The following is a 26,075-nucleotide window of genomic DNA, read 5'->3' as shown; positions in this document are numbered from 1 at the left end:
ATCAACGCTTGCATGCAAAACACGCCACTGGTTAAAACGCCCTGTGTGCACGACTCCATGGGGCATCAGGAGGTGAAAATGAAAAAAAAATCAACATGGTCCGTATCCATTTCCATCCCGTCACTCTGCACCGTCTCAAAAACCTGACATTTTAATGGTTTTAGCAGCTTCCCCCCCTCTGAAAAGTCTGTGCACGCTGTGGGAACTGACAGATCTGAGGTCCAGCAGCATTAGAGCGGCTCCGACTGGAGCAAAACAAACCCGCCCTCTCTGCCACTGCAGCACTGGCAGCAAGGCGCCAACCATTCAGAGACACAAATTCAACTCAAAAGGAAAAAAAAAAACCTTTTCAGATTCTCGTATTGTAAATCACATTAGAGCCTGGAATATAATTACAAACTATAGAAACCATGAGCTGAGCTGGTTGCGGCTTGGTTGGAGTTTAATTACCATCCAGTGGCGCAAAAGAGAATCACACGGCCAAATTTGGATGCAGTTCTTTTTTTTTGTTTCGCTGTAAAAATCTGCAAATAAACACGACTTTTCCTTTGTTCGCACCGTGTGGCATTCTTTCTGACTTTCCAGCGTGCAGAAGCGACAGGAAGCCCGCAAGAACTACCGAGGCGCTAATTGGGGAGTTTTTCAGGAATGCGTAATAAATACGAACTCAACATTTGAGCCCCCTTCGGGCATTCAAAATACACAAACTCACCATTCCGGCCCTGCGGGCGATGACCGTGTGGAACTCGCCGTCTGAAACTCTGATCATGGTCATCAGCTTGTAGGTTCCGCTGCCCAGGTTGAAGGAGAAGCGCATGCGACCCTCCAGGATCTCCAGAGCCAGGAACTCGGCCTTGTCGCCGGTCTGGTTGTCGTGGTTGTACATGAGCAGCGCGTTGCTCTTCAGGGTGGCGAACTTGATGTAGATGTAGTTGTTGTTGGGATCCAGGGACGGGAACTCCATGTAGGAGAGCTCCTCGAAGCCGTAGCTGTTCAGCTCACAGTGTTTGCCGAAAACCCCTGAGGACAAGCGATGCAGCGGTGAGTGATTTACAAAGCGATAAAAAATATCCGCTAATGTTGGGCGCTGTGCACTGAGTTGTGACGAAACAGATAAGACTGCTGGCAGATAATGATCTTTTATCTCTGGAGAAGTTTTTTTCTTGCCTTAAGCTGAACTCGGAGTGTTGATGCCACATGAGAATTTATGCTGCAGCTCGAAACACGTCTGTTAGCTCACGAATACTAGCGCTAACTAGTATGCTAAGGCCGTTTCATCACTTCTGATAGGAAACCAATAGAGGTTAAGTTCATGGAGGAGTGGCACACAATTCCATTTCGATTGCGTTCTTTAAGTTTGCATGTTCGTACTTTCTTCACTATATGTACTATGCAGTACAGGCAAAGTGATGATGATTCTATGCTTCCTTTTAAAATCAAATGTCCCTGTTTAAAGGAAAAGGGGACGCATTCACAAAACTCAAACACATGTAGCCTGAGGTCAACTTCAGGTGACATTTGAGTGATGACAAAGGAAATAAAATTGAATGAAAAATAGAGACACAGATTAAAAGGAAAACATTCAGTTTGAAAAATACAAATTAAAAACTGCTCGGCTGCTTTTGTTTTCTCCTTTGTCCAAGTCTTTACTTACCAAACGGACAATGACAGTAATATCCATCCACCCGGTTTTGGCAGGAGCCGCCATTAAAACATGGGTTACATTCACAGTGATTGATGATGGAATCACAGGTTTTGCCTGGTTTCAACAGAACAACACAAATCAAAATGGATGAGGTGGTAGACAACACAGAAAAAAAAGATTGCTGCAAGGGGGAAATGATTCACACCCCCCCACAGCAGGTCATGCAGGACTTTCATCACCTCGCAGCTCTGAAATACACAGCAAAAAAGACCCCCAACACTTTGGGTACCAGCAAATTATTTCAAGATTATATCAAGATTATTTATTAATTTCAGGATTTTTTTTTTCTGGACCCAAAAGTAAAAAAAATAAAAAATAAAAAAAAATAAAAACCTGGAATAAAACTGCCTGTAAATGCAACACACAAATGAAAAGTGCATATTTTTCTTTTACTAAGGAATCATTCCATAAAACTGATTTGATTTTTGCACTTGGCTGTTTAAAATCTTTGCGATTTAAAAATATTTTTGTTTTGCTTGTTCATTATCATTTTTTGCAGTGCATGCAGAATTGCTCCGTGTATGAGAAGACAAGAATATACTAATAACATGCTATGCAACTAAAAACAAACACATCGGCCTTGCAGAGAACATTAAAATGCCACGAGACGCCATACAACACCAAAGGACAATGTTCTGCAAATGTATTCTTGGTTGTAAATCCTGCAACAAGTCGACTAATGGAGATAAATCCTGCTGCCAGAAACCAGACGGCGAAAAACAGGAAGTTTAGAGTTCACCATCAGGGCACGCAAACTACTGTAAGTCAATAGGTGCGTTTCTTTCGGGAGAGTCATTTGTCTTGATGAAACTTAAAGATGTGTGGTCATTTATTATGGTCCTAATAAAACGGGACAGTAATGACTTGACTCGAGGCAAATTGCCCGCTTTGAAAATGTCTTTCAGATGCCGGAGTGAGCGTTTGGACAACAGGCCGGAATCAAAGAGCCCTTTCCTCTTAAAATGCACTCCCCCCATTTTTTTTTTTTTTTTTTTTTTTTTGTTCTATTAAGGATAATAATGCTGCACATTTATTACATTAGCAAATTACAAAGGCTGTTTGGATGTTTTATAAAGCCGATCATTTGTCAAACAAGTGGAGAAGCGGCCAATTGTGAAATGCTTGATTAAAAAAACCCTTCTGCGTACAGCTGAGCTTGAAATGAATCTGTGTGTGGTCAGAGCGGCGGCGTGCGCACGAAGGCCGCTGGCGAAACGTAACACTGCGTGCGCAGTCTACACTCCAGCACTGCGAGGGTCAGCTTTGCATCATCCTGTTTATTAAAGCAAACATGGCAGGCTCGTCTCCATCACAGCTGATACTCCCCAGCTAGTAATCCCAAAAAGAAAAACCGCTTCTGTGGAACAAATCTTTTCCTTGGAAGCAGACCCGCTATGCGTGTGAGCGTAGCGCGAGTGACGGCGTGTGAATGTGCCCCCCCCCCCGACGTATTTTTATCCCATCGCTTAATGTGAGTGAGTGACCCTGCGGTCAGCCGGAATGCGACTCCTACGTGTGTAGTACCTGCGAAGCCGGATTTGCAGAGGCAGTTGAAGCCGCCGGGGAAGTTCTGGCACAGCGCCCCATTCTTGCACGGATTGGAGAGGCATTCGTTCACGTCCCTCTCGCAGGCCATGCCGGTGAAGCCCTCGGGACAGGTGCAGGAGAAACCCCCCACCAGATTGTGGCAGGTGCCGCCATTGTGGCAGGGTGACGGCTGACACTCGTCGATGTCCGTCTCGCAAAGGGCTCCGGCGTATCCCGGCCTGCAGCTGCAGGCGTAGGGCTGCAGCGGGTGGTTGGAAACCAGGATGACTGGGACGCTTTCCTCTGTCTTCATGTCAGGCCCGACACTGAGACGCCTCTTGCAGCTGCCTCCGTTCTGGCACGGGTTACGCGTGCAGGGATCATGGTCCACCGCGTCTATTTGCACTCCGCTCTGTCTAAATAAAATGTCTTTGATACTCTGGAAGAATGTGGCCACGCCGCTCGGGTTGACATATTGTCCGTGGCCCCGTTTCACAGCTGCCATTAGGAAAGTTTGATTGTTGAGTTCAAATGCTCCATAAAGCAGCACCCCTGTGCCTAGACCGGCAAGCTGAGAATTGGCAATGCGTAAGAAGCTGAGGTAGTGGTTGGTGAGGAAGTCTTTCACCCCGTTTGCCTGGAGCCGGATGAGAATGCTGTTGTCTACTGTGGCGTTGGTGAAAGCCATAAAGAAGACTCTGGCTGTGTTGCTCACTGGGCCGTGGACGCCGTCGCTGCTACGGACTGTGATTTCAAAGGTCCCGTCCGTTGAGCGAGCTTTAGAGTTGAGGTTGCACGTTCCCGTTGGGATGCTAAAGAGGCCAGATGAAGGAGGAATTAGAGAGCAGTGAAACCTATCCTGAATGTCAGGATCTTCAGGTCTGACGTCTCCCAACGACCCCCCGGGAAACATGTTGCCAAAGTAGTGGACAAAAATTTCCATTGAGCGCGGCTTGGAGGGATTGTCGTTCTGATCGTTCACTTTGACATGAATGGTTCCAGTCGATGACATCTGAGGCACGCCTGAGTCCTTGATCACGACAGAGAGGTAGAAGTCGCTGATCTGCTCTCTGTCGATCTCTCGACTGGTGGTTAGCACCCCAGCTGCACTCAGGCTAAAGTAGCTGTTGGCAGATCCGGAACTCATGAGGCTAAATAAGAACGGGCCTTGGTTGGGTGGTAGATCGGCGTCGGAAGCTGTGAGTGTAGTTACTGCAGCGCCGGCTCGCTGATTCTCCATGACCTCAGCATACTCGGTTGTCAGAGTTGGGCCGTTATCGTTGATATCTTCCAGATTGACAATCACAGTGGTGCTTCCGGTCGCAGGAGGCGTGCCAGTATCCACAGCAAAAACAGTCAGATTATAGACGGGTGTTGTTTCTCTGTCTAGCACCGCTGCCACAGACACTTGGCCGGTTTTAGAGTTGATCGTAAAAACATTTTTATCAAACTCGGGGGCGATTGCGTACGAAAACCTGCTCCAGCTTGGCACCGAGTCTGAATCCTCAGCATTCACAAAGGTAACCAGACCACCCGGTGAGAGACCTTCACTGACCTGCACGTCGTACAGCTCTTGAGTAAAAACAGGGGGATCGTTAGCATCAAGAATTGTTATGTTCACAAACACCTCATCAATATCCGCTCCGCGAATGCTTCCTGCGTTCTTTGCCAACACCCTGAGTGAAATCTTTTCCTCTTTCTCACGGTCCAGAGTACCTGTGACATAAATCTGGCCAGTTCTCTTATTGATGCCAAAGCCCTTCTTTCTGCTCTTTCCAAAAATGAGGTAGTGCACCACTCCATCATCTCCTTGGTCCCGGTCGCTGGCGAAAACTTCCCCGACCACTGTGCCTTTTGGAGCGGCTTCAGAGATTTCAAAGTAGTACTGTTTGGAGACAAAGCGCGGCACGTATTCATTGGCTCCCTTTAGCTGGATGTTGACGTTGGCGAAGCTGCAGCGCTCCTCGTCTGGGACATTGAAGGCCTTCACTGTTAAATGGTAGACCTGCTTGGCCTCGTAATCCAAGAAGCCCTGGGTGGTGATGGTGCCCGTGTTGGGGTCTATAACAAAGAGGTCGCTGTCTGACGACTGAATCACATAGGCCATGACCGCGTTGGGTCCTGAATCGCGATCGGTGCCGTTCATTTTGACTACAGTCGTCCCACTGGGAACATTCTCCTGCACGACAGGGAAGTACTCGTCTGGGTCAAACACTGGGGGATTGTCGTTCACGTCGGTCACGCGTATGGTGACTGAGACGTAGCTTGTTTTTGCAATCCAGCCGCCATCTGTGGCTGAAACTCTGAGCTCATGCTGTTGCTTCTCTTCAAAGTCCAGGGGCTGAACTAGAGATAGCACGCCACTCTTGGCGTTCAGTGAAAAGAGCCCCTCGTCGTTGCCTGATGTGATATTGTAGGTGATAAGGCCATTCATGTCTTTATCTTTGTCTCTGGCAGACAGGGTTCTGATAGCTGACCCCACAGCAAGGCTTTCAGGTACGGTGGCAGAGATTTGGCTTTGTGAGAACTCAGGCGTGTGGTGGTTTTCCTCCGTGACTGCAATGCGGACCGAGGTCCGAGAAGACAAAGGAGGATTTCCCCTGTCGTTGGCTGTGATGTCAATCAGGAAAATCCTCCCCATATCGGATGTCAGGGAGGAGGCGACCGTTATCCATCCGCTTGTCTTATCCAGCTTAAATTTACTCGAGCTGTTCCCGCCTGTTATCAGATACTCAACCTCTGAATTAAGGCCAAAGTCTTTCCTGTCGTGAGCTACAACCCTCAGCAGCCTGGTGCCAACTTTCACACTCTTGGTGACAGGTGTAAAGTAGCTGTGCGAATCGAACTCAGGGGGATTATCGTTGCTGTCCACGGTGTTTACAATTACGGTCGTCTCGCTCATCAAAGGCTGGATGGCGCGGTCCGAGGCGGTGACAATGAAGCTGTGGCGGTTTATATTTAGGCTACTGGCACCTGTTGAGTTCTGATATTTTAACTGCTGCTTCACAAATATCTCCCCAGAGCTGGCGTTAATTCTAAAATACTCAGACTGGGAGCGGATGAAGTAGAAAATTTTGCCGTTAAATCCCTCGTCGGGATCCGTTGCAGACACGCGTGTGACCAGGGAGCCCACCTCAGTCAGCTCAGGATAGTCCAGATAGTACGAAGGGCGACTAAATCTGGGGGCATTGTCGTTAATATCCGTTATAAATATAGTGACGTCTGTGCTGACAGTCCAGCCGGAGTCATGGGCCGACACTTTCACGATGTAATGATCAGTGTCCTCTCTGTTCAGCGGCCGGCTTATCATTATGTCCCCTGTGCTTGGATTTATGCTGAACGGAAGGCTGTTGTCTGTGATGGAATATCGGCTGACGGCATTCGAACCGGCGTCCTCATCCGTGGTGGTGACTCTGGTGACGGTGTAGCCCACCGGTGCGTTTTCAGCCACTGTTGCGCTAAAGATTTTGGAGAACCTGGGAGCGTTGTCATTTACATCCAGGACCTTGATCAAAACCTTGACTGCGCTGCTTTTCGCCGGCAACCCTCGGTCGGTGGCTCTCACCTTTAAGGCGTACTGCGCCGCCTTCTCCCTGTCCAGCGGCCGGGTGGTTCGTATCTCTCCGGTTGCTCTATTGATACTGAAACTGTTTTCCTTGTTGCCGTCAGTGATGGCGTACTCCAGCTGTCCGTTGGGTCCACTGTCTAGGTCGACGGCAGAGACCATCAGCACGCGCTGGGGTGAAAGGTTCTCCAGTATCTCGGCGTGGAAGGGGTCCTTATTGAACACGGGGTGGTTGTCGTTCACGTCCTGTATGGTTATTTCCATTTTCTCATAGGATGAATACGGTGGGAAACCCTGATCTCTGGCCTCGACCCAGAGCACGTACTTCTGAATGTGTTCGTAGTCCAGCGGGTGTCTGATGGACAGTTCTCCTGTCAGCTGGTCAATGTGAAAGGCGTAATCCAGGTTGCCGCTGGCGATGTAATACGACAGAGGTCCGCCCCTCTTGGACGAGCCGGACACCGTTGTGACGACGTGGTTGGTCGGCTGGCTCTCGGGGAAGGTGAAGGCGTGCTCCCTCAGTCTGATGACGGGGAAGCTCCCGCCGGTGACGAAGCGGACCGTCACCGTGGTCATGTCGGTTTTGGGGTTAGCTCCTCCGTCTTTGACCCTGACGGTGAGAGTGACTTCGGAGCTGCCGGTCAGCCTCTCGTTAGCAGTGATGGCTCCTCTGACGGGGTCAATTTTGAATTTCTCAGAGTTGCGTCCAATCAGGGAGTAGTGCAGCTGGGCATTGGAGCCGGCGTCCTCGTCGGTGACCGTAACAGCAAAGACCAAAGATCCTGCAGGCACAAAATAGTTTTACATTTTTCTCCACGAGAAAAAAAGATCTCTTTGCAAAAATAGGCGTCAAATGTTGAACCCACCTGCTGCGGTAGAAGTGGGTATGTGCGTGACGTAAGGGTGGTGGTGGAAGCGCGGTGGGTTGTCGTTGATGTCGGCCACCGTCACCGACACGGTGGCAGAGCTGGACAGGCCCTGTGGCTGCCCGCCATCTGTGGCCACCACCAGCAGCTGGTAATTGGCCCTGTCCTCCCGGTCCAGCAGAGAGCTGGTGATGATCTGTCCAGTCGACGGGTTGATGGAGAACTGACCGTGTCCTCCGCTCAAGCTGTAGCTGTGGATAAAACACACAAAGAGGAGAATCAGTGGAATCTCTGCGATTAGTTCTTCTTTTTTCTTGCTTGGATGCACACCTGGATGCATTTATAGGCTTGTCTTGGTTATAATGAAATATTATACACTTGCATGAAATTCATCTAAAACCTAAGTGTGGTAAATAGCTTTCAACTGTGTGGTAATTGGGTTGTTTCAGGTGGTTGTAATGTTAAAAAAGTGACCTCACATGAGTCATTGCCCCTGAACCTAAAGCTCTGCATCTCAAATCGTGGCTGGTGCTGTCACACTGCGGTCTCAAGAGGCCTGTGGTCCAGCCTACACCAAAACACATCTCAGAAAAACATTGTTCTGATGTAGAATGCTTTCTGACACATTTGGTACTCATTTTGAGCATTGTATTTGACCCATTTCCCATGTGACCCAATGAGATTTATTATTCAAAAAGAAAAAAAGAAAAAAAACAAAGAAGTCTTTAATCCTATTTTTGTGAAGGGTGGACTTTTCTCATTTTCTAGAGTTCAATGACAGGACAGAGATCTGTATCATGATAAAAAAAAGAGATTTTTTCATAAAATGAGGACATTAAAACGACAGTTCAGACAATTCAATATAGAAAAGAAGACAAACATTCATGCATTAAACTCATTGACACTGTTTTTTTTTCCAGCTTCCAGTGTAATATCACGTTTCACTATGTATCTCACAGGAGCAGGACGCAAATGTAAACTGACACGAACATGTACACACCAGTGCATATTTTGAAAAGGCCTGTAGAAGGGGGGACAAAAAAAAAAAAAAAAAAAAACCCTAAAAAGATCCTCCCCCAACAGAGATGGTACGACAAATTGCACAACGACGTGTGAAAGCAGAGAGGATGAGGAATTATTTAGATATCGTCGGGAACATAAACTAGCCACAAGAGTTTGCGGTCTGATCGCAGTCCAGGGACAAGTCTGGGTTTCGGGCCGGCGTTTTTCTTGGGCGGTGAGAATCAAAACTAATATCTGAAGGTGGCCAGTACTGCTCTCCATTAAAGGCCCCGAAACCCTCAGAACCCCTGATGGGTAGAACCCGTCCTGTCACGAACCATTAACATCCTCATTACAGTGTTTTGGGAAACTGGAGCGTGCTTTGCTACCCCCCCAATGTGCAACCAGTGGGGTTGCTGAGGAGTGGGGAGGGGTCGGACGCGAGTCAGTGTCCGGCTTTGATAAACCCCGCCCCTTCCCTCCGAGTCGACCAGTTTGACGATCGCAGCCCAAACAATGACTTTGTGTGCTGAAAATGACAACTGCAGCCACCCGTTTAACTCCTGAGCTGTTTCAACATCGGCTTGGAATTTGGTAAAAAATTGGGGATGGGGGAAAAAATGAAAAAAATAAGGCATCAAAGCAAACTGGATGTGACCTGATTACTCATAGTAGTTACAGGAACTAACTACATGTGCTCTGGCAGCGGAAAAAAAGAGCATGCTTCATTAAGTCACATGCTGACAAACTTTATTTATTTTAATTCTGCCGCAATATGTCGTCAATAGAGTAAAAAATTGTAATAAATTTCCATCTGAAATAATCCAATGTTTCCTTCAGTGGATGCAGGAAGACGAGTTGTCCAACCATGAGGTCATTTATTTTGGCTCTTTTGCTGTTTTTCCCCTTTTCTAAAAAAAACTTCTAAGTCAGTTCAAAAAGTACTGGGAAGGCCTTTTGAACTGGAAAAATCTTTATAAAATCAGATAAACTGTTGGATGATGATGGATTGTTGGCCAGTTCAAGAAAAATTGAAAATTGAAAAAAACAGCTACTGTTTTCGTGCATTGAATTTATTATTATTTTTTTAAACCAACTCGTCATAGTAATATGTTCCTTTGATGAAACGAACAACAAAAACAAAGTCAGGGTGACTTTTCTCGCTGTTCTGCCCCTAGTGGACAGACAGGGGGCAAATGAACCTCTACATGTCTTGGTTCATTTCTCTATACAGATTAAAAACATCTGAATAATTTTTATTTTTTTTACCTTATGACTCCATTGGCGCCAACGTCCGCATCGGAGCTGTTGACCAGAAGCACGTCGGTGCCTGTGGGAGCGTCCTCCGTGATGGTGGTGTGGAAGGTGGACGAGGTGAAGACGGGGACGTTGTCGTTCACGTCATTGACCAGAACCGTTACCGTTCCAGTTCCACTCAGAGACGGAGAACCTGAAGTTAAAAAGAAAGACAGGGGAAAACTGAAGTTACACTCTGAGTCAAGTGTCATGCCGCATCTTTTTTCTTTTTTTTTTTTGCCTCTGCAGGAGGGTGACGATGGGACAGTAACATCTGACATCCCATTAACACTCACGCTGACCTCTGGCCGACCCTTTGCACACGACAAGTTATCTGCGGCCCGATCAACACGGAAACTGATTGATGCTCTCGGGACACCATTTCTTTTTTTTCTTTTTTTTTTTTTGCTCCTCTGGATGTCGTTTAGAGTTTCCATCTGCTGCCGAATCAGCACACGAGAGCAGCAGCTCCAGAACACATCAAACGGGCCCAACGACTCTGAAACCAAACCTTTCAGCCATCCTTCCTCGGAGTCCGGGGACGTCCGTGGGTTTGCATTTCCACAGCGAGGGGATCTATTTTAAGGTGAGCGGTTGCCGAGCGGGTGACTCTGTGCAATGCGAGCGAGCCAGAAGTGCTATTTTCAGCAAAAAGTATGAGAGTCTCTTTCCTCCTTTTACCCCCCAGAGCTGGTGACGGCACGGGGGTTTGCTGGCTCCCCCGCGGGGCCGGATTTAAATCAATAGCAGATGAAAATGAGCCGCGGTGCGGACAGACCCGACGACGAGAAGAAAATCACGACTCCTGCCTTCTTTAAACAGCCTGATCTAAATTTCAAACGCAAACTGAAGCGGTGGCTCCCTGAGCGTTGCAGTTCCTGAGTTTTTTTTTTTGGTGGGGGGGGGGGGGGGTCTTCAGAGGCCTGGAGGTGTTTAGACTCTTTAACTGTTTGCATGTGTTTACAGTGTTTACGAGGAGATCTCCGGAGAGCCCAGGAACCAGAGCCGAGATCCGCCGTTGCCTCCCGCGGATCTCCTCCGGCGTCTTCTTTGCGAACGTGTCAACTGTGATGTGTCCAAATGAAAAACACACGCTCAGCGCCGGGCTTGTGCGACTCCTCTCTGCCAGACGCACGCAGCTGTTGAAAACATCAGATGCTTGAACCCGCGTACCGTGGGGTCCCGGATTAATCCGAGAAAATAAAAAACATTTGGATGGTGGCCACCAAAAAAAAAAATGAAAAAAAAATTATCTCACGATGGCGTGCAGGGTAAAAAAAAAAAAAAAAAAAAAATCAAAGCCCTGGAATGAGGGGAAAGGCTCCGGGGACACGGCAGCTCTGTTTTGCGGCCAGCGAGGATTATCTCCACTATGATAAAATCGTTGCAATGTGCTGATGCTAGTTTTTGCCAAATTGACTCATTTGAATGTCAGGTGATTCAGGTTTCACTCGGCAGCCTCCCAGGGGCTGTTAATGGAATGGATTCTTCCTGACATCCTGTCATCAGCAGATGGAAAAATGGGGTAGAGGGGTGGTGGTGGTGGTGGTGGTGGTGGTGGTGGGGGGGGTTCTTTAAAACGCGTAAGACTTTAGCAGGTAGCGCTGGTGACAGCAGTGTCAGTTCGGCCTAAACTTATGTGGCAGTTGGATCGCTCGTATTTCATCTCAGAAATCTCTCGCTCGTCCGTCTTGCAAAAACTATAACAGACAGGGTTTTCACTCAGTCCCAAAATTCCGAAAAATCAATCAGCTTCCTTCATGGATGAACTGCTGCAGGCGAGGAAGGAAGACGAAAAGTGGCTCAACCGACGAGATACATCGTCAAATGTGATGGGCAGCAGTTTTCCCACATTCTTTATGGTCTGCTTCGCAGATTAGTGGTATTAAAAACCTTCCATGTATCCAGGCTTCCTAACATGTGTCAAGGATTTCTGAAAGGAAAAGGCGATATGATGCAGCTTGGGACGGAATTTCATTTTCCCCAATCAGGGACACATTTTTCCGCTAATTGTTTCGTAGTTTTTTTTTTTTACTCTCGTGTGTTTTTCCGCGAAAGCACCAATTACTGATGGGAACGCTGGTTCAAGATGACCGCCTGGCGCCACAAACAGAAACACAATGAGAGGAGTGAACACTCTGCGACACCTACCAGCTGTTAAATGGGACATCTGCTTCAGTTTGAGGCAGATTATTAAGTTAAAAGACTTTAAAGTTGTATTTTTCTGCCTGAGTGATACATGTGAAGTCGCCAGGGTTGTAATTCACAGAAAGAAATGCACGTAATAAAGGGGCAATTGGAGATCATTTGTTGTATACACGTCGTATTGAAGAAACAAACTATCGCGGGCTTGTTTACCTCGAGGATCTGCCTGTATTAGTCAGGGAGCAGCTGATTCGTCAGCGTCTTTTCTCGCGCCGCTGTGCAAACAGGGACCGGTTTACGCGTCCGTGCGGCCGAAAATGAAAAGTTTCCAAGTCCCGCAGCTGCCGCCGAAGCGCTGACACCAAACTGTGACCCTCCGTGTGGGCAAAGGGAGGCCGAGAGGAGCTCTCCTCGTGAACATCAACAAATCCGAGCCCGGCTGCGGGCTCGGGAGACCACCGCAGCGGCGCGGACCGGAGGGGAGGGGAGGGGGATTCCTCGCGGAATGAGATTGGAGATTTACTGTAACATTGCGGCTTTGCCGACGATAAACAAACACAAAGCCTTGAAGTTATCGCGTATCCAGCGCTCCCTCCACTCCCCCCCCCCCTTCCATCGCTTTCCTTTCCTTTCCTTTCCTTTCCTTTCCTTTCCCGGCCAGAACAGAAGTGGCTAAAATGCACGCGGAGGATAAACAGCCACGGATTCCAGAAGCCAAATAAATGATACAAACAGAGGCAACGGTAAACACCGTTTTCATCCCACCGCCCCGCAAATAAACCCGACCGGCTCTAATCTTTGGTGACTCCTCACCGAAGTGACTCACGCTCCGCGCAGGTCGGCCTATGACTGACGAGCCCGCCCACCTCTGAACCCCCCCCCCCCCACCCCCCTCCACCTCCACCCCTCCCATACCTCCCACACCGTCTTTATGACCAAATATGAGCAAACGCTCAACGTGTCCAACGTCTCCGTTCCCTCCAAAATAATCCCTTCATGCTCGTCTTTGGGTTTTTTTTTTGCGCAGCGACAACTTTGGTGTCGAATGCAAGGACCTGATTGGAGCGCCAACTTCAGACAGGAAGTTAAGGCTGGAGACCACGTGCGGCTGACAGACGCCGCCGGCAGCAGGATTACCTGATCGACGGCACACTTGACTGCGGCTTGCTAATCCGCTCCGTCGTGTGGCACGCTTTGCAAAATAAAACGCAGAAGAAAAACAAGCAAACAAAAAAAAAAAAAAATAAATGCTGCAGGATTGACTCGAGTCGTCGCTCTGCCGCCAGTTGCCGCGGCAACAGATTAGCAGTCCTCCACTGATCCTCTTAATTAGGGAGCGAGTCTGAGTCAGCAAGGTGTCCGTATCACTTTGAGTCAGCCGGCGAGGAGCCGCCGCCGCCGCCGCTGCCGCTGCCGCCGCTGCTGCTGCCGCCGCTGCTGCTGCCGCCGCCGGGCAGAGCGCGGGTGCACTCGCCGAGACCGTCTCTGATCAAAGATGCTCTACGTCGGGGCCGATAACACGCCGCGAGAGCGTCTGCAGCCGAAGACGGCGGGAAAGTGGGGAGAAAATATTTGAGGTTTTGAACATCCAGCCGACTGCTGCGTTTCTCCTGCTGCTTAATTTGTGAGGAGAGTGCGGTGCTGCATTGCAATGGCATTGTTTCCAGAGGGAAACGGCTCAGTGTGTGTGTGTGTGTGTGTGTGTGTGTGTGTGTGTGTGTGTGTGTGTGTGTGTGTGTTTGTTCTCCTTTCAGCCCGGCAACGTGTAAGGAAGTGACATCACAACCTGTTTACAGTCCCCGGGAAACCAAAGCCGCTCTCCTTCGTCAGCGTCGGCCGTGCGACCTTTGACCTCTATTGCCAGACCAAACGCGCACTGGGGAGCCCAGGAACTCGGGGTCTTTGCTAATCCCCACCCGCACCCACCCGCAGCCCCTCCCTCCTCCCCCGACGCGTGACCCTTCGCCGACCCCCCCCCCCCCGCACCCTTCCGATGACAAGCGTGAGTTCAGACGGGGAATTTTTCACATGGTTCCGACCGGCTCGCGTCTCGCCGGGTCGTGCGCCTCCCCCCCGCCTCCCCTCCTCCCGCCACCCCGGGGCTCACGCATGTCACATGACCCCTGGCAGCTGCTCAACCCGCCGCGCCGGCGTTTACAGCGCCGATCCGTATCCCGTTACGCCGCGCGGGTCCGACGGATTTAGCCGCCGACGGAGTCGACTATGCAAATACATGCAAACGACCGTCAGCTCGGAGCGGCGGCGCCACTGAGGGCGACGCCCTCTGAAGAACCGGGGGCGGCTGCTGCCCGTCTGGTTCCGATTTCTTTTGGTTTCAACCGAACAGCGACGCTCTAATAGACAGAAAAAGAAAAGAAAGCAGAACCGCAGCCGCTCATTATGTCCAAAATAGACTCCGTCCTCATCCTGATGCTTGATTTTTTTCCTTCCCCTCTTTTACTCTGCAGTGACTCAACAGCCGAGGAATTCTTTCCGAGAGCGCTGAGAAATGCCAGCATCTTGTCTGTTGCTGGAATCTGGAGCCACAGTCGCACCGTGTGGCACCCTGTGTGATAGAGGGGGGCAGTGCAGGGTGGTGGTGGTGGTGGTGGGGGGGGGGGTTGCCCGGCTCTGGCAGGACACAATCTGGCCTGTCGCTCACTACTGAGCAGTGACATCACCCTGCCGTCGGAAACTTGGTGGAAACTTGCAGCGGCGGCTCGGCTACCGGCTGGCAGAGCTGCAGAAAAAAAAAAAAGTATTTTTTTTTCCAGCCGCCTCCAGATCCTTCCCCCTTGTTGTTCCCTGCGGTGACGTCGGAGGGCGAAGGCTCGCAGATATACCGGGTCGCCAGCGCTCACCTCTCGCCTCCTCTGAGACTAAGTCCAATTTGTCGATGGCTTTGTTTGGCCAAACAGATCAAGCGAATCAAGGCGGCACCGCACCTCCCGCCTGCAGATTGGTGCCTCCTGCACATAATCTCATTTCAAGGAGGAGGAGGAGGTGGCGGGGCTGGGGGGTGGGGGGTGGGGTTAATCTCTGGTCACTTCCCCAAAGCACGCCGCCCTGACCTGATGGCACTCTGCTGGCGATTAAAGCCCTTCAATTATTTGTATTTACCTCATGGCAAAAAGATCAGACCGAGTTCTGGTTCCGACCCAAGAGGGACAGAGAGTCGCCGCGCAAAAGCCTTCTCCATTAGTTCTTCTCACGAGAAAACAAAGAAGGCGAGGTGGGGGGATGGGAGGGGGGGGTTAATTTCCAGAGAAGTTGGGAACTTTGTGATACCGTGTGATATTTGTGATACCGTGTTCTGATCCCGCTAGCGCTCTGAAGTGCTATGGATACCAAAAAGAATAAGTCTCCGCTAAGTCTCGACGATAACCCTGTCTCCAAGACTCGGGTTATTCTCCACGGGAAACACATCAGACTGATGGAATTCAGATTACTATTTTTTTTTTCCTCTTTTGATTCATCCTGACGATCGGCCGCCGCCGCCGCCGCCGCCGCCGCCGTCGCACGAAACGGGCGAATCCTTCGAGGAGGCTCGAGACGGCTGCGTCCTCGCGGGGATCCCTCCCCTCCGCTAATTGAATTTACAAACACTATAACCATTTAATTAAAGGCAGGACGTCCCCGTGCTTCACAGATCTGGGATTTGAGATCTGGGAAGCGATGCCGCTGGGCCGGTGACAAGCAAAACACGAGCAGCTCTGTTTGCTATTGCACGATAATCCCACAGAACTCCGGCTGCTGAGGTTTCAAAGTTGCATCTGAGCGTTGCGTTACGTTACGGCGGGGGGAGGGGACAGTGGCGGAGCCAGAGAGTTTTCCTTTGGGTGTCCGCAGGGTGAGATCATGACTCACACTAGATACCTGAAATGTCCACATGGCTGTTATTTCTAATTGTTACTGCAGTTGTTTGTATTTCTAAAGTGTTTTCAGGGTGACCTTCCAGCAGTCGATCTGTCACCATTCCTCAGAATTAGAGGAAAGCAAATCTCCACTCATGTTAACATTGATAATAACCCTATGTCGGCTTGTTCCTACTGTCCTCGGATTAGTGTTACATTAAGTTTCTTCTTGGAGTGTCTGGAACTAAATCCAGGCCGCTCATCAAGTCAGAAAGACGTCAGGAGATACTGAGCATCACCACTCGAGATGCTGTGGTGTGGAAATGGAAGAACTTTTGTCAAATTAACCCCCCCGCCACCACCCTGTGGGTTAGACCATCGTGCAGCTCCGCCCATGGGACAGGATCGTGACAAATCTAAAATTGTGTGTGTGTGTGTGTGTGTGTGTGTGGGGGGGGTTATGGGGGGGGTTGGGGGTTGGACCCAAAATAACCAGAGAGGACCCGGCAGCCATATGAACGAACCCGGGACTGGAGTGGGAGCGGCTGACCATCTGTCACCCTCCTCCTCCTCCTCCTCCTCCTCCTCATCCTCTTCCTCCTCCATCCTTCCACAAGAACCCCCCCCCACCACCACCACCACCACCGTAAGCCTCTCAGCCCAGAAAGTATTGTCTAGCATAAGCATATGGCAGGGTCTAAGCACCTTATCAGTGTACATTACCACCAGACAAATCACATTAACCTCAAAGAAGGTGGCGCGGCCATACTTTCCGAACCGGAGGGGGGCGGCAAATACATGCGCTAATGACAATTAAGCTTCCTGTTTTCTACCTCCTCCAGACTTGAAGGGGGAGGGGGGAGGAGGAAGAGGAGGGTCGGGGGGGGTGGTGTTGCAGGGCAGTGTCCACCTCCTGGGAACAACACAAAAAAAAAGTGGCCGCAGCAGCAGCAGCAGCAGCAGCAGCAGCAGCAGCAGCAGCAGAGTCGCTCAGCCTCTAAGCTGCTCTAAGACTCAGGTTTGAGTGTCTCTGCTGGCACAGGGGATTATCCGTCCCCTCAGCACATAGTGACGGATGTCTTATCGATAAACAGGACAAACAAGAGCCGAGGCCGTGGGACGTCCAAACAAACTGAGGGGGCTCAACTCAGGGAAGCAGGGAGGCGGCGGACGGCTCGACTTCTGGAGAAGACGGATAGACGTGTGAATTTACGAGAGAGAGTCCATCAGCAGGCAGAGGATGAAGGGGGCCGAGGGCTTAATTGCGGTTTATGGACTGCGGCTGGATTGTCCTCTGAGAGGGGCAAACAGGCCGCGTCGTTACTCAGAAGGAGGAGGAGGAGGAGAGACTTTGGCCGCCGCCGGGGGTTAAAATTGACATTTTTCTGCCCCTGAGAACCTGTTGCTTTGCGACAAAGCTCCTTTTAATGCCGCTCCCCGTCCGGCCACGGCGTGAAAAGGCCCCGGGGGCCGAGGAGCCCAGCGCAGGCTGCCCCCGCAGCAGCACCGTGTGCCAAACACAAGCCGGCAAACACGGGTTTTCTCACAGTCAGCGGGGAGAGAATGTGAAAGGGACCTCCAGGGGGACGGAGTCAATATCACTGGTGATAACGCAGCGATCTGGGTGGAATTTGCCAAATTAAAAACCAAAATAAGGACGGAAATAAAAGGGAGCAGGGTTTTTATGGAGCGCAGCTTCTGAAGAACCCTAACCGTGGTGGTTTGTGGGCCTATGGACACACACGCATAAGTGCACGGACGCACCCATGTGCACAAAACACATGTATACATACATGTATGTATACATGTAGTGGCAGTGTTCTGTGGTCCATAATGCAGCTCCATAATGTTCCTACACAGGCTCAATAAATCTGAACTCGTGGAGGGAGGCGGACCAAACGCTGGCCTCGCACGCTTGATGTTGGGCGCCGAGGCTCCGGCAGAAACGGCGAAAGCCGCGAGCTGCTCCACGGCGCCACGCTCATCAAAGCTTTGTTGGAGGGCGACGCGCTAACCGGGCTCCTCCGGAAAAAAAACACAAGCTAATAAACATCATTAAAAAGAGGGTTTTTGGCAAGCCGAGGCACTAATCACCCACCTTGTTTTCAACCCCCTCCGTCTCCTCAACACCCAAACTGGGCCAAAAAAAAAGGCACGTTGTTATCGCAAAAGTTTCGTGAAAGTTTAGCGCCGCTGCCGCTGTTAAAGTTCATCTGAGGAGAGGATGCTTTATTTTTCTCGCATATGAAAACAAAAAAAAAAAAAAAAAAAAAAACAAGTTCAGATGTCAGTTCCAGATTTTTAAATTCTTTTAAGGTACGAATCGCGGCGGCGTCTGCGGGTGCAAGGCTCGCCTCTATTTATCATACGTTAAATAAACGCGCGTGATTGACGCGTCTTTATTTAGCAGAGCCGGTCAGAGAGGGCCGGGGCGCACACTGGATTCATGGGCGCTTTTAAAGCAGAAGAAAAGAGCCGCCGTTTAAATAGGGACGGCCATTAAAATTCTTTATCTGCTAAGCGGCCCGCTTGGCCCCCGGGAACCTTCCCATCGCCCAGCGGCCCCCCTGAAAGACAAACACAAGCAGCCGAGGGGGCGACGTGCAGGAAGCTTGAGAAAGACGCAGGACTCCTGTGCCACCGTATCGGCCGCGGTCCAAAGGGGATTTGCTGCGCCTTCGCCCTAATAAATGTGACCAAACGGCGTTGCACGTCGGCGCGGCCCGGAGGAAGTTCCCACCGCTGCGTCGCACACAACGCACGGCAACGCAAAGAAAGCTTACGCGACCGATCGAAACTGACTCCGACTGGCCGATCTTCCACTACGGCAGAGGCTTCAATCTTTCTCTTCTGTTTGCATTCTCCACTTTTCAGAATACACGCACTGCTCTGCAAAGAGCGTTCAGGGAAAAAAAAAAAAAAAAGAGCAAACACTTAATCAGGTGTTGTTCTTAGCCCCTTCAAAACACGTTGAAAGTCTCCCAAGAAAGCAGAGTTTTTACCACTAAGCTGTCAACAGAGGGCTAACAAGTCTGTTTTCTGGACATCTAGAAGTTTTTTTTTTATTGCATTATTACTGGAGGCCTGATGAACAATTAATGACATAAAAATGACTGAAGCAGAAATGTCTTGGTGGCTTTGTGTATCCACACGGTTGCCTAAAATGGCTCTATTATGAATCTTTTAGAGTTTCTGTCATCTTATACTGCAATGTCATAAATATTGTTGAATCTTTGCCTCTGGTCGTTGCGATTCGTCCTTGCGTTGAACCTCCGTCTGCACGAATAATTCACTCAGAAAAAAGTCTAAAAACAACTTTTAAAGCGGGACTGAAAAAAAAAACTAAAAAAAAAACTAAACTCCTGAAAAATTCCAGGTCTGTGCTTCAGTTTTTCTCTCAACAAGACATCTTGTAAAACATCTCTTGGCAGCCTGAGTGGGCGCAAGCTCGAGGTCTCAAATGGTGCCAGACGTGCTTCGTGGTCTCGGGCCGGTGCCAGACGGCGCTGCGGGAACCGGCACCTGGTGCGGCCCCCGGCGTTTCCAGAAACCCTTCCGTGACAGATTTCCATCAGCGGTGCGGCAAAAAAGGGGTCCAGCGGCTCCGCTCGGGTGGAGATTAATGGGTTTACCTTCGCCGGAGCGAGTGAAAATGCCCCCCGGAGAATAAACTAGTGAAGCGCAGACACGCAGGAACCTTCGTCTGCACACATGAGAGTCAGGCGATGATTCACTGACAAAGAAGTTAAAAAGGTGCAGAGCAACAAAGACGGTAGCCCTGGTGTAAAACGCAAAACGACGCAATACTCTGGTGGAGGGAAAAGATCAGGATGGGAACTGCACAAAAATACAACTTTTTTTTTTTTTTTCACTCACAAACCTCTAAATAACATCCTGAGGGCCTCATGTAATGACTGCTATCAAGTGAGTCGTTTTTCTGTGCCCATCGTGGGCGCTTTGGACTCAGAGAAGCTCTGAGGGAAGATACGTTTGCGTGTCAAGACAAACGTCTGCGGTCCGATGTGGGTCGCGGCAGACTGGGAGACAAGTCTTCCCGTCCACCTTCTCGCCGCCGCCGCTTCCTGCCAGATAAACCCCCCCCCCCCATCCCTCTTCCCACCTCCCTCTCCCCCTCCCCCTCCACACCACCCACCCCAGGACTCCGTCTCGGCTGCCCAGGCCTCAAAAATGTGAGAAAAAGCTCCTGGGTAATTTGGCCTCCGCTATGATTACGGGGTTTTCGATATTTTGATTTTCTACCCCCAAATCTCCCTCGCTGACTTTCACCGACATTGTGCTCAAACTCCTTGTCAAAATATTTTGGAATTGTTGTCCGGGGATCTAAATATGGGCTCCATGTGAATGGGTACAACAAAAAAAAAAGGGGAATCAAATCCTAATTAGTACGTTGGCTTGTTGGATAACTCTGTACATGTGGCACAAGAGAAAAAAAACAAAACACACAGGCAACGACTTGTGTTTGTCAAGAAGGCGACGCTGCGTCAGAGTCTCTGTTTTCCTGCTGTTTAATCTTGGCTGGCCGAGGACTCGGAAGCGACTCGAAGGTGGAGGAAAACCCAAGGCGGAACGGGGACAATCCCGACGACAGTTCTCACCGGAGCCGGGGCGCTCCCGCTCAAAAATACCCGGCATTATGAACGCTCACGTGGTCGGCCCCCAGGAATGACACAGAACCGCCCTCAGCTCGGCCTCAAACATGTACTTAACTGGGCCGGCATGTGATTTGGGCCGCAGCGAGGATACGCGCGCACTCCTTCAACTGCACATTAAGTGGCCTCCGCACAATAACAAGTCAACCTTTTATCTGCCCGTAAGCAGCCCTACCGCCGCTCCTGGGGTCAAGGTGTGTGTGTGTGTGTGTGTGTGTGTGGACTCGGAGGAGTCTTCGGGAATCGGCCCAGATTTATCCGGCCGAGGAAACTCACCGAGGTTCGTTGGGGCTTACGTGCTGCCACTGTAAACAGAGCGAAACCCACATGCTGTTTGTTGACATTCTTGCTCAACACCCCCCCGACCCCCCGGCCCCCCAGCCCATCCATCCCCACCACCTTTTTTTTTCGCCCTCGCGGCTCAGGTTTGCTTCCTGTAACAGCTTGATGCGTCACCCAAGCTTTGCCCGATCGTGCGAAAAACAACAAAGTCGGATTTTGGCTCGACGGGATAAACAGCAGCGGCAGCTTCGAAAAGGCCGAAACTCGGCGATCGCCAGCCGGACCGCCACCAAAACCCGCGTGGTCCTTACCCGAGTCCGTGGCCGTGATCAACAGGACGTATTTCCCCCGGGCCTCGCGGTCCAGAGTTTGAGTGACGCTCAGCTGGCCGCTGGACGACAGGCTGAAGGCTCCCTCATCGTTTCCGCCACTTAGCATGTAGCTCAGCTGGCCGTTGGCACCCTGGTCGTCGTCTCTGGCAACCACCTGGAAGACAAACACGCGGCGGAGGTCGGCCGCGATCGAGTGTCACCGTCAACTGTGTACTTTTCATTTTGAAAATATGTTTTTCATTTCCAGCAGCGAGGGGAGAGAGAGAGAGAAGGAGAGAGAGAGAGAGAAGGAGCGAGAGAGAGAGAAGGAGCGAGAGAGAGAGAGAGAGAGAGAGAGAGAGAGAGAGAGAGAGAGAGAGATGGCTCGGTCTCGGGTAAACACAAGGACTGATGAGCAGGGGAGCAGCAGCACGGCTGCAGATATTGACGCTAACTGATGTTTATCCAATTCCTGCACGTCGCAGATTCAATTTTCTTCTTCTTCTGCTTCTGCTGTTTCTTCTGGAATTGGCCGGTAAAATATTATGCAGTTAAACTCAGCAGGCCGAGTTTTGGTCACATTTTGCTGAGTGCATCCTCGTGTTGGTGCTCAAGTCTTGGTGAACCATAAGTGTTTAAGTAGGTTCCATTAAATCTCGCTTGACTTTGTTTATTTGTTTGTGAAGGATGAATTGGATGAAGGTCCCATATTAGATATCCTGTTTTCAGATGTGGCATCCCAGACTCCGGAGACAAAGACTCTGCACATTTAATAACCAAAAAACTCCCTCGGTTAGCCCTCTGTTTAGAGCCTCCTGCCAAAAGAGCTTCCACATGCATGGAAAGGGGACAATAAAGTGTCCCTTTGCGACATCACAAACAGCAAGATTCAACAACTGTTGTTTTTCAGAAGTTTTTCACTTTTCTGACAGCTGAGAGAGCAGAAAGATTAAAGGATGAGTTTTTTGCAGCTCATCGGCATAATGGAGACGTGGATTTTGCACAGTTTGAGATTTCCAATATTTCACTTGATTAATCAAGAGATGTGCGTCAACCTTTTGTTACGCTGGAGAAGGAAAATCACAGATCAGCGCGGCACATTCCAGACAAAAAAAATGACTGCCCCCCCCCCACCCACCGCTGTTGTGAACATTCCTATTGGACGAGTCATCCCAATTCAACCGGCTGAACCAAATATAGCTCACGCCGTCTTTCCACTCTGACCGCTACGGGTTAATTACCCACACAAAGCTTTTCAGCGGTGCCGTGGCGGTAATTCTATAGCGAAGCTGAGATCAGCGCTCTGCTGTCAAGTCGGCCGCAGTTCACCTTCAACACATCCTGCTGTGAAGATCTCAAGGTTCTGGGAAAAATTCCTTCTCTTCATTTTTCTTTTCTTTTCTTTTTTTTTTTTTTTTTTTTAATTTAGATTTTTTTTTTTTTTACACTTTGTCGGCGTGCCCAGTTGCAATGTGGGTTCTCCGGCCCACCCTGGAGGTCGGCTTAGTATTCAGATGTGAGCTCCTCTGAGGCAAAAAAAAAAAAAAAAATCCCACCGACGTCTGGATGCCTCCCCACCACAGAACCCTGCCCTCCTTTCCACACGAGGAACACCGAGCAGAGAAAATTGGAACTTTTGTTTGCTGCCACTTTCCGTTTTTTTCTCTCTCTCACTGCATGGCTCATTTAGTCATCAGGCCGATGCTAATTGCCACGGCGTGCAAATTCCTCCCCCCCATTTCATTCATGTTTCGGCGAAACGCTAAATCGTGCCCTAAATCGTGCGTCGCTAATTGCGGTCATGTATTAACTTTTTAAAAGCTTGAGCGGCTCGTCTGTCATTTGCCTTTATTGACAGAGTGGTTTAGCAGAACGGCGCTGCTGCTGCTGCTGCTGCTCACATACCTGCACTTATTGGGTTAGCATCAGACGAAATGCAGTTAAAAGATTAGCTTGTTTAGGCTCTGAGAGCTGCCATTCAAGGCGACACTCGTGCAAATCTTTCAATGAGGGTCTTTGGGAAGCAAAAAAAAAAAAAAAAAAAAACTGACCTGCAGAATGTTCTTGGGCAGGTCCTCCCAGTTCTCCTCCACGGTCACGGTGTACGGCGAGAGCTCAAACACGGGCCAGCAGTCGTTGACGTCCAGCAGCACGATGTTGACCGTGGCCTGGTCCACCCTGGGGCTGCTGCCGCGGTCGGCCGCCTGCACCACCAGCGAGTAGGACGAGAGCGTCTCCCGGTCCAGCTGCCTGGCCACGGAGATCACGCCCGTCACCGAGTCGATCCGGAAGCCGGAGTTGGCGTTGCCCCTCGCGATGGAGAAGCGGATCTGCCCGTTGGTGCCCTCGTCGGCGTCGCTGGCAAACACCTGGGTGACGTCGGTCCCGGTCAGGGTGTTCTCCTCGATCTCGATGTCGTAGATGTTCTGCGAGAAGCTCGGCGTGTTGTCGTTGACGTCCAGCACCGTCATGGTCACGTCCATGGTGGAGGACAGCGGCGGTTCGCCCTTGTCTGTGGCCACCACCGTCAGGGTGTAGTTGGAGAGCTCCTCGCGGTCCAGCTCGCCCACCAGCCTCACGTCCCCGTCCACCGTCCCGATGCTGAACTTGTTGCCGAAGGGCCCGCGGAGCGAGTACTCCACGTAGCTGTTGGGCCCGCTGTCGGCGTCCGAGGCCTTGGCCGTGAACACCACCGTGTCCACCGGCGTGTTCTCCTGGATGTAGGTCATCTTCTGGGAGGTGAAGGTCGGAGGGCAGTCGTTGACGTCCAGCAGGATGACCGACACCTGGGCGGTGCTGGTGAAGCGGGCCATGGGGGGCGGGGCCAGGTCGTTGACGGTGACCACCAGGTTGTAGAAGGAGTGGGCCTCCCTGTCCAGGGCCTTCTTGGTTTTCAGGACTCCGTCCTTGGTGATGGTGAAGTGACTCTGGGGGTCGCCGGACGCAATCTGGTAGAAGAGTTGAGCATTGGGGCCTGGAAGAAGGGAGAGTGCATTACGTTTAAAACAGAACGTGGGGTTAAAAAGCCTTTTGGGATAATAAATCTAATTATTGCTCCACGCAAAATTAGAATTTGAAAATGGGACAGCTAATGAACATTTAGATGGATTGAAAATGTCATTCTTAAAATGCAAAAGCCGTCTGTTTATTTCACCAGAGGGGCAAATGCAGCACTGTCAAAACACTAAAATTGTGGGAAGTAACTTGACAAAATATTTGACATTTTTCGATAGCCTGAGTGTGCGGAGGGGACTTTTTGAGCGGCACAGGCATTGTTGCTGGATGCAGGAAGTAAACCTATTCTTTATGACCTTGCATTAAAACAAAACAGCCAGATAAGAGACGGGATAACGCGCTGCAGCAGAGGTCAACCATTAATATTTCTGACCGGTGACCATTGTTCCACTGTGCGCTGGTTCAATACCCGGCACGTCCACGGTCCCTCGCCACTTCGGCGCGTTATCGATGCGCATTTCCACCAATTGTGCGCAAGCGGCGGCCGGAGCTCTTGCTAAGTGTGTCCGATCGTAGCTGACGTGGCGCGGGCGGATTCCTATCGTAAGAGAAACACCGCCAGAGAAATGCCAACTCTGCTAAACCTCAACTCTGGTTGGTGGCATTTTTTTTTTTTTTTAAAGAGAAAAAAAAAAATTTCAAAACCAGACACAAACGCTTGTTGTTATTCAATTGAGACGAGCAGAGTTTGACAGACTTGGGCGGAAGCCTCTTCACTGGCCCGGTGAAATCCGCCTGAAATCGAGCGTCCGTAATTCAAGTCAGCAGGGTGTTCAAGCGGAACGCTCCGGCACCTTCCCACACTGCCGCCTCTGTTTACAGCACACAAGTTCACCCTTATCAAAACCCCCGAGCCCTGCCTCCACCTCAGCTCAGGCCGCGCTGTCCACAGGCCAGGGCGTGGGGGTCAGGAGGTCGCGGCGGAGGAAGTACTAATAATGGTTTTATTTTGACGGCGGCTGAGTGCACGTGAGAGGACGACAGGCTCAGGACGGTGGCAGTCAGACTCTGGTCCAGAACAAGGCGGTGAGTTTTCCCAGGAATGTAGGTCGCAATAACCACATTAGTGCCGGGCGAAGCTGTAATTACGGCGGAGGAGAGTGGCGGCGACTCTTCACAGGCACGCAGGCACGGAAAAGCCACCGGAGGAGAACCTCAAGCCGCTTGATCTTCACATTTCTGGGATGGTCGACCAAGGATGAGCTCAGCACTTAATCAGTTCTGGCCCAGGGAGAAAGAAAGCGCTGCGGCTGACCCACTTGGTTCTACAGAGAGTCATCGTTTTCTGATTAATTCAGAGTTTTTCATGTGAATAAATGTAGCAGATTGGCTAAAAAGGGAATAAAGCTATTTTTTTCCATCCACATACCGTCGTCGGCATCAGTAGCCCCCACGGCCACGACGCTGGAGCCCGCCGGCAGACTCTCCGACACCGACGTGCTGTAGGCGCTTGTGTTGAAGATGGGCGGGTTGTCGTTGACGTCCAGCACGTTGAAGTAGACCCTGACCAGGCCGGCCTGGCCGCCTCCGTCCTGCGCCCTGGCCGTCAGGATGTAGAACTGCTGCGTCTCGTAGTCCAGCGGCCGCGTCACGTTGAAAACGCCCGTCACCGGGTTGAGGAGGAAGGTCTCGTCCACGTCGTCCTCCGCCAGCGAGTAGGTGACCTCCCCGTTCACCCCTGAGTCAGAGTCGCTGGCCAGGATCGCCGCCACGATGGAGCCTGCGAGTCATCACACAAAGGCGAGAAGTTCCACTTTACTGGCCCTCCAGCGCAAGAAAAAAAAAAGATTTTAATATATCTGCAGGGATGTATTAGGACTGTTTATTAAAACCAGTG

General features: G+C 50.5%; 1 protein-coding gene across 1 annotated transcript in view; it reads right to left on the bottom strand.

Moving 5' to 3' along the window:
• Positions 1-26,075, bottom strand: part of fat4 (FAT atypical cadherin 4) — a 98,196-nt gene that overhangs the window by 12,312 nt on the left and 59,809 nt on the right. Inside the window, exons 4-11 of the mRNA XM_076048029.1 lie at positions 25,608-25,958; positions 23,275-24,197; positions 21,224-21,398; positions 9,935-10,115; positions 7,664-7,914; positions 3,230-7,579; positions 1,655-1,759; positions 713-1,020 (exon numbers count right to left, since the gene is read on the bottom strand). Coding sequence (XP_075904144.1) covers positions 713-1,020; positions 1,655-1,759; positions 3,230-7,579; positions 7,664-7,914; positions 9,935-10,115; positions 21,224-21,398; positions 23,275-24,197; positions 25,608-25,958 — 6,644 coding nt within the window. The remainder of the gene's footprint in view (positions 1-712; positions 1,021-1,654; positions 1,760-3,229; positions 7,580-7,663; positions 7,915-9,934; positions 10,116-21,223; positions 21,399-23,274; positions 24,198-25,607; positions 25,959-26,075) is intronic.

The sequence above is a fragment of the Nelusetta ayraudi genome, unplaced genomic scaffold, assembly GCF_046127955.1.
Source record: "Nelusetta ayraudi isolate G7.1 ecotype Tasmania unplaced genomic scaffold, CSIRO-AGI_Nayr_v1 ptg000097l, whole genome shotgun sequence".
NCBI classification, from domain to species: Eukaryota; Metazoa; Chordata; class Actinopteri; order Tetraodontiformes; family Monacanthidae; genus Nelusetta; species Nelusetta ayraudi.
This window is presented reverse-complemented; position numbering and strand designations above follow the sequence as displayed.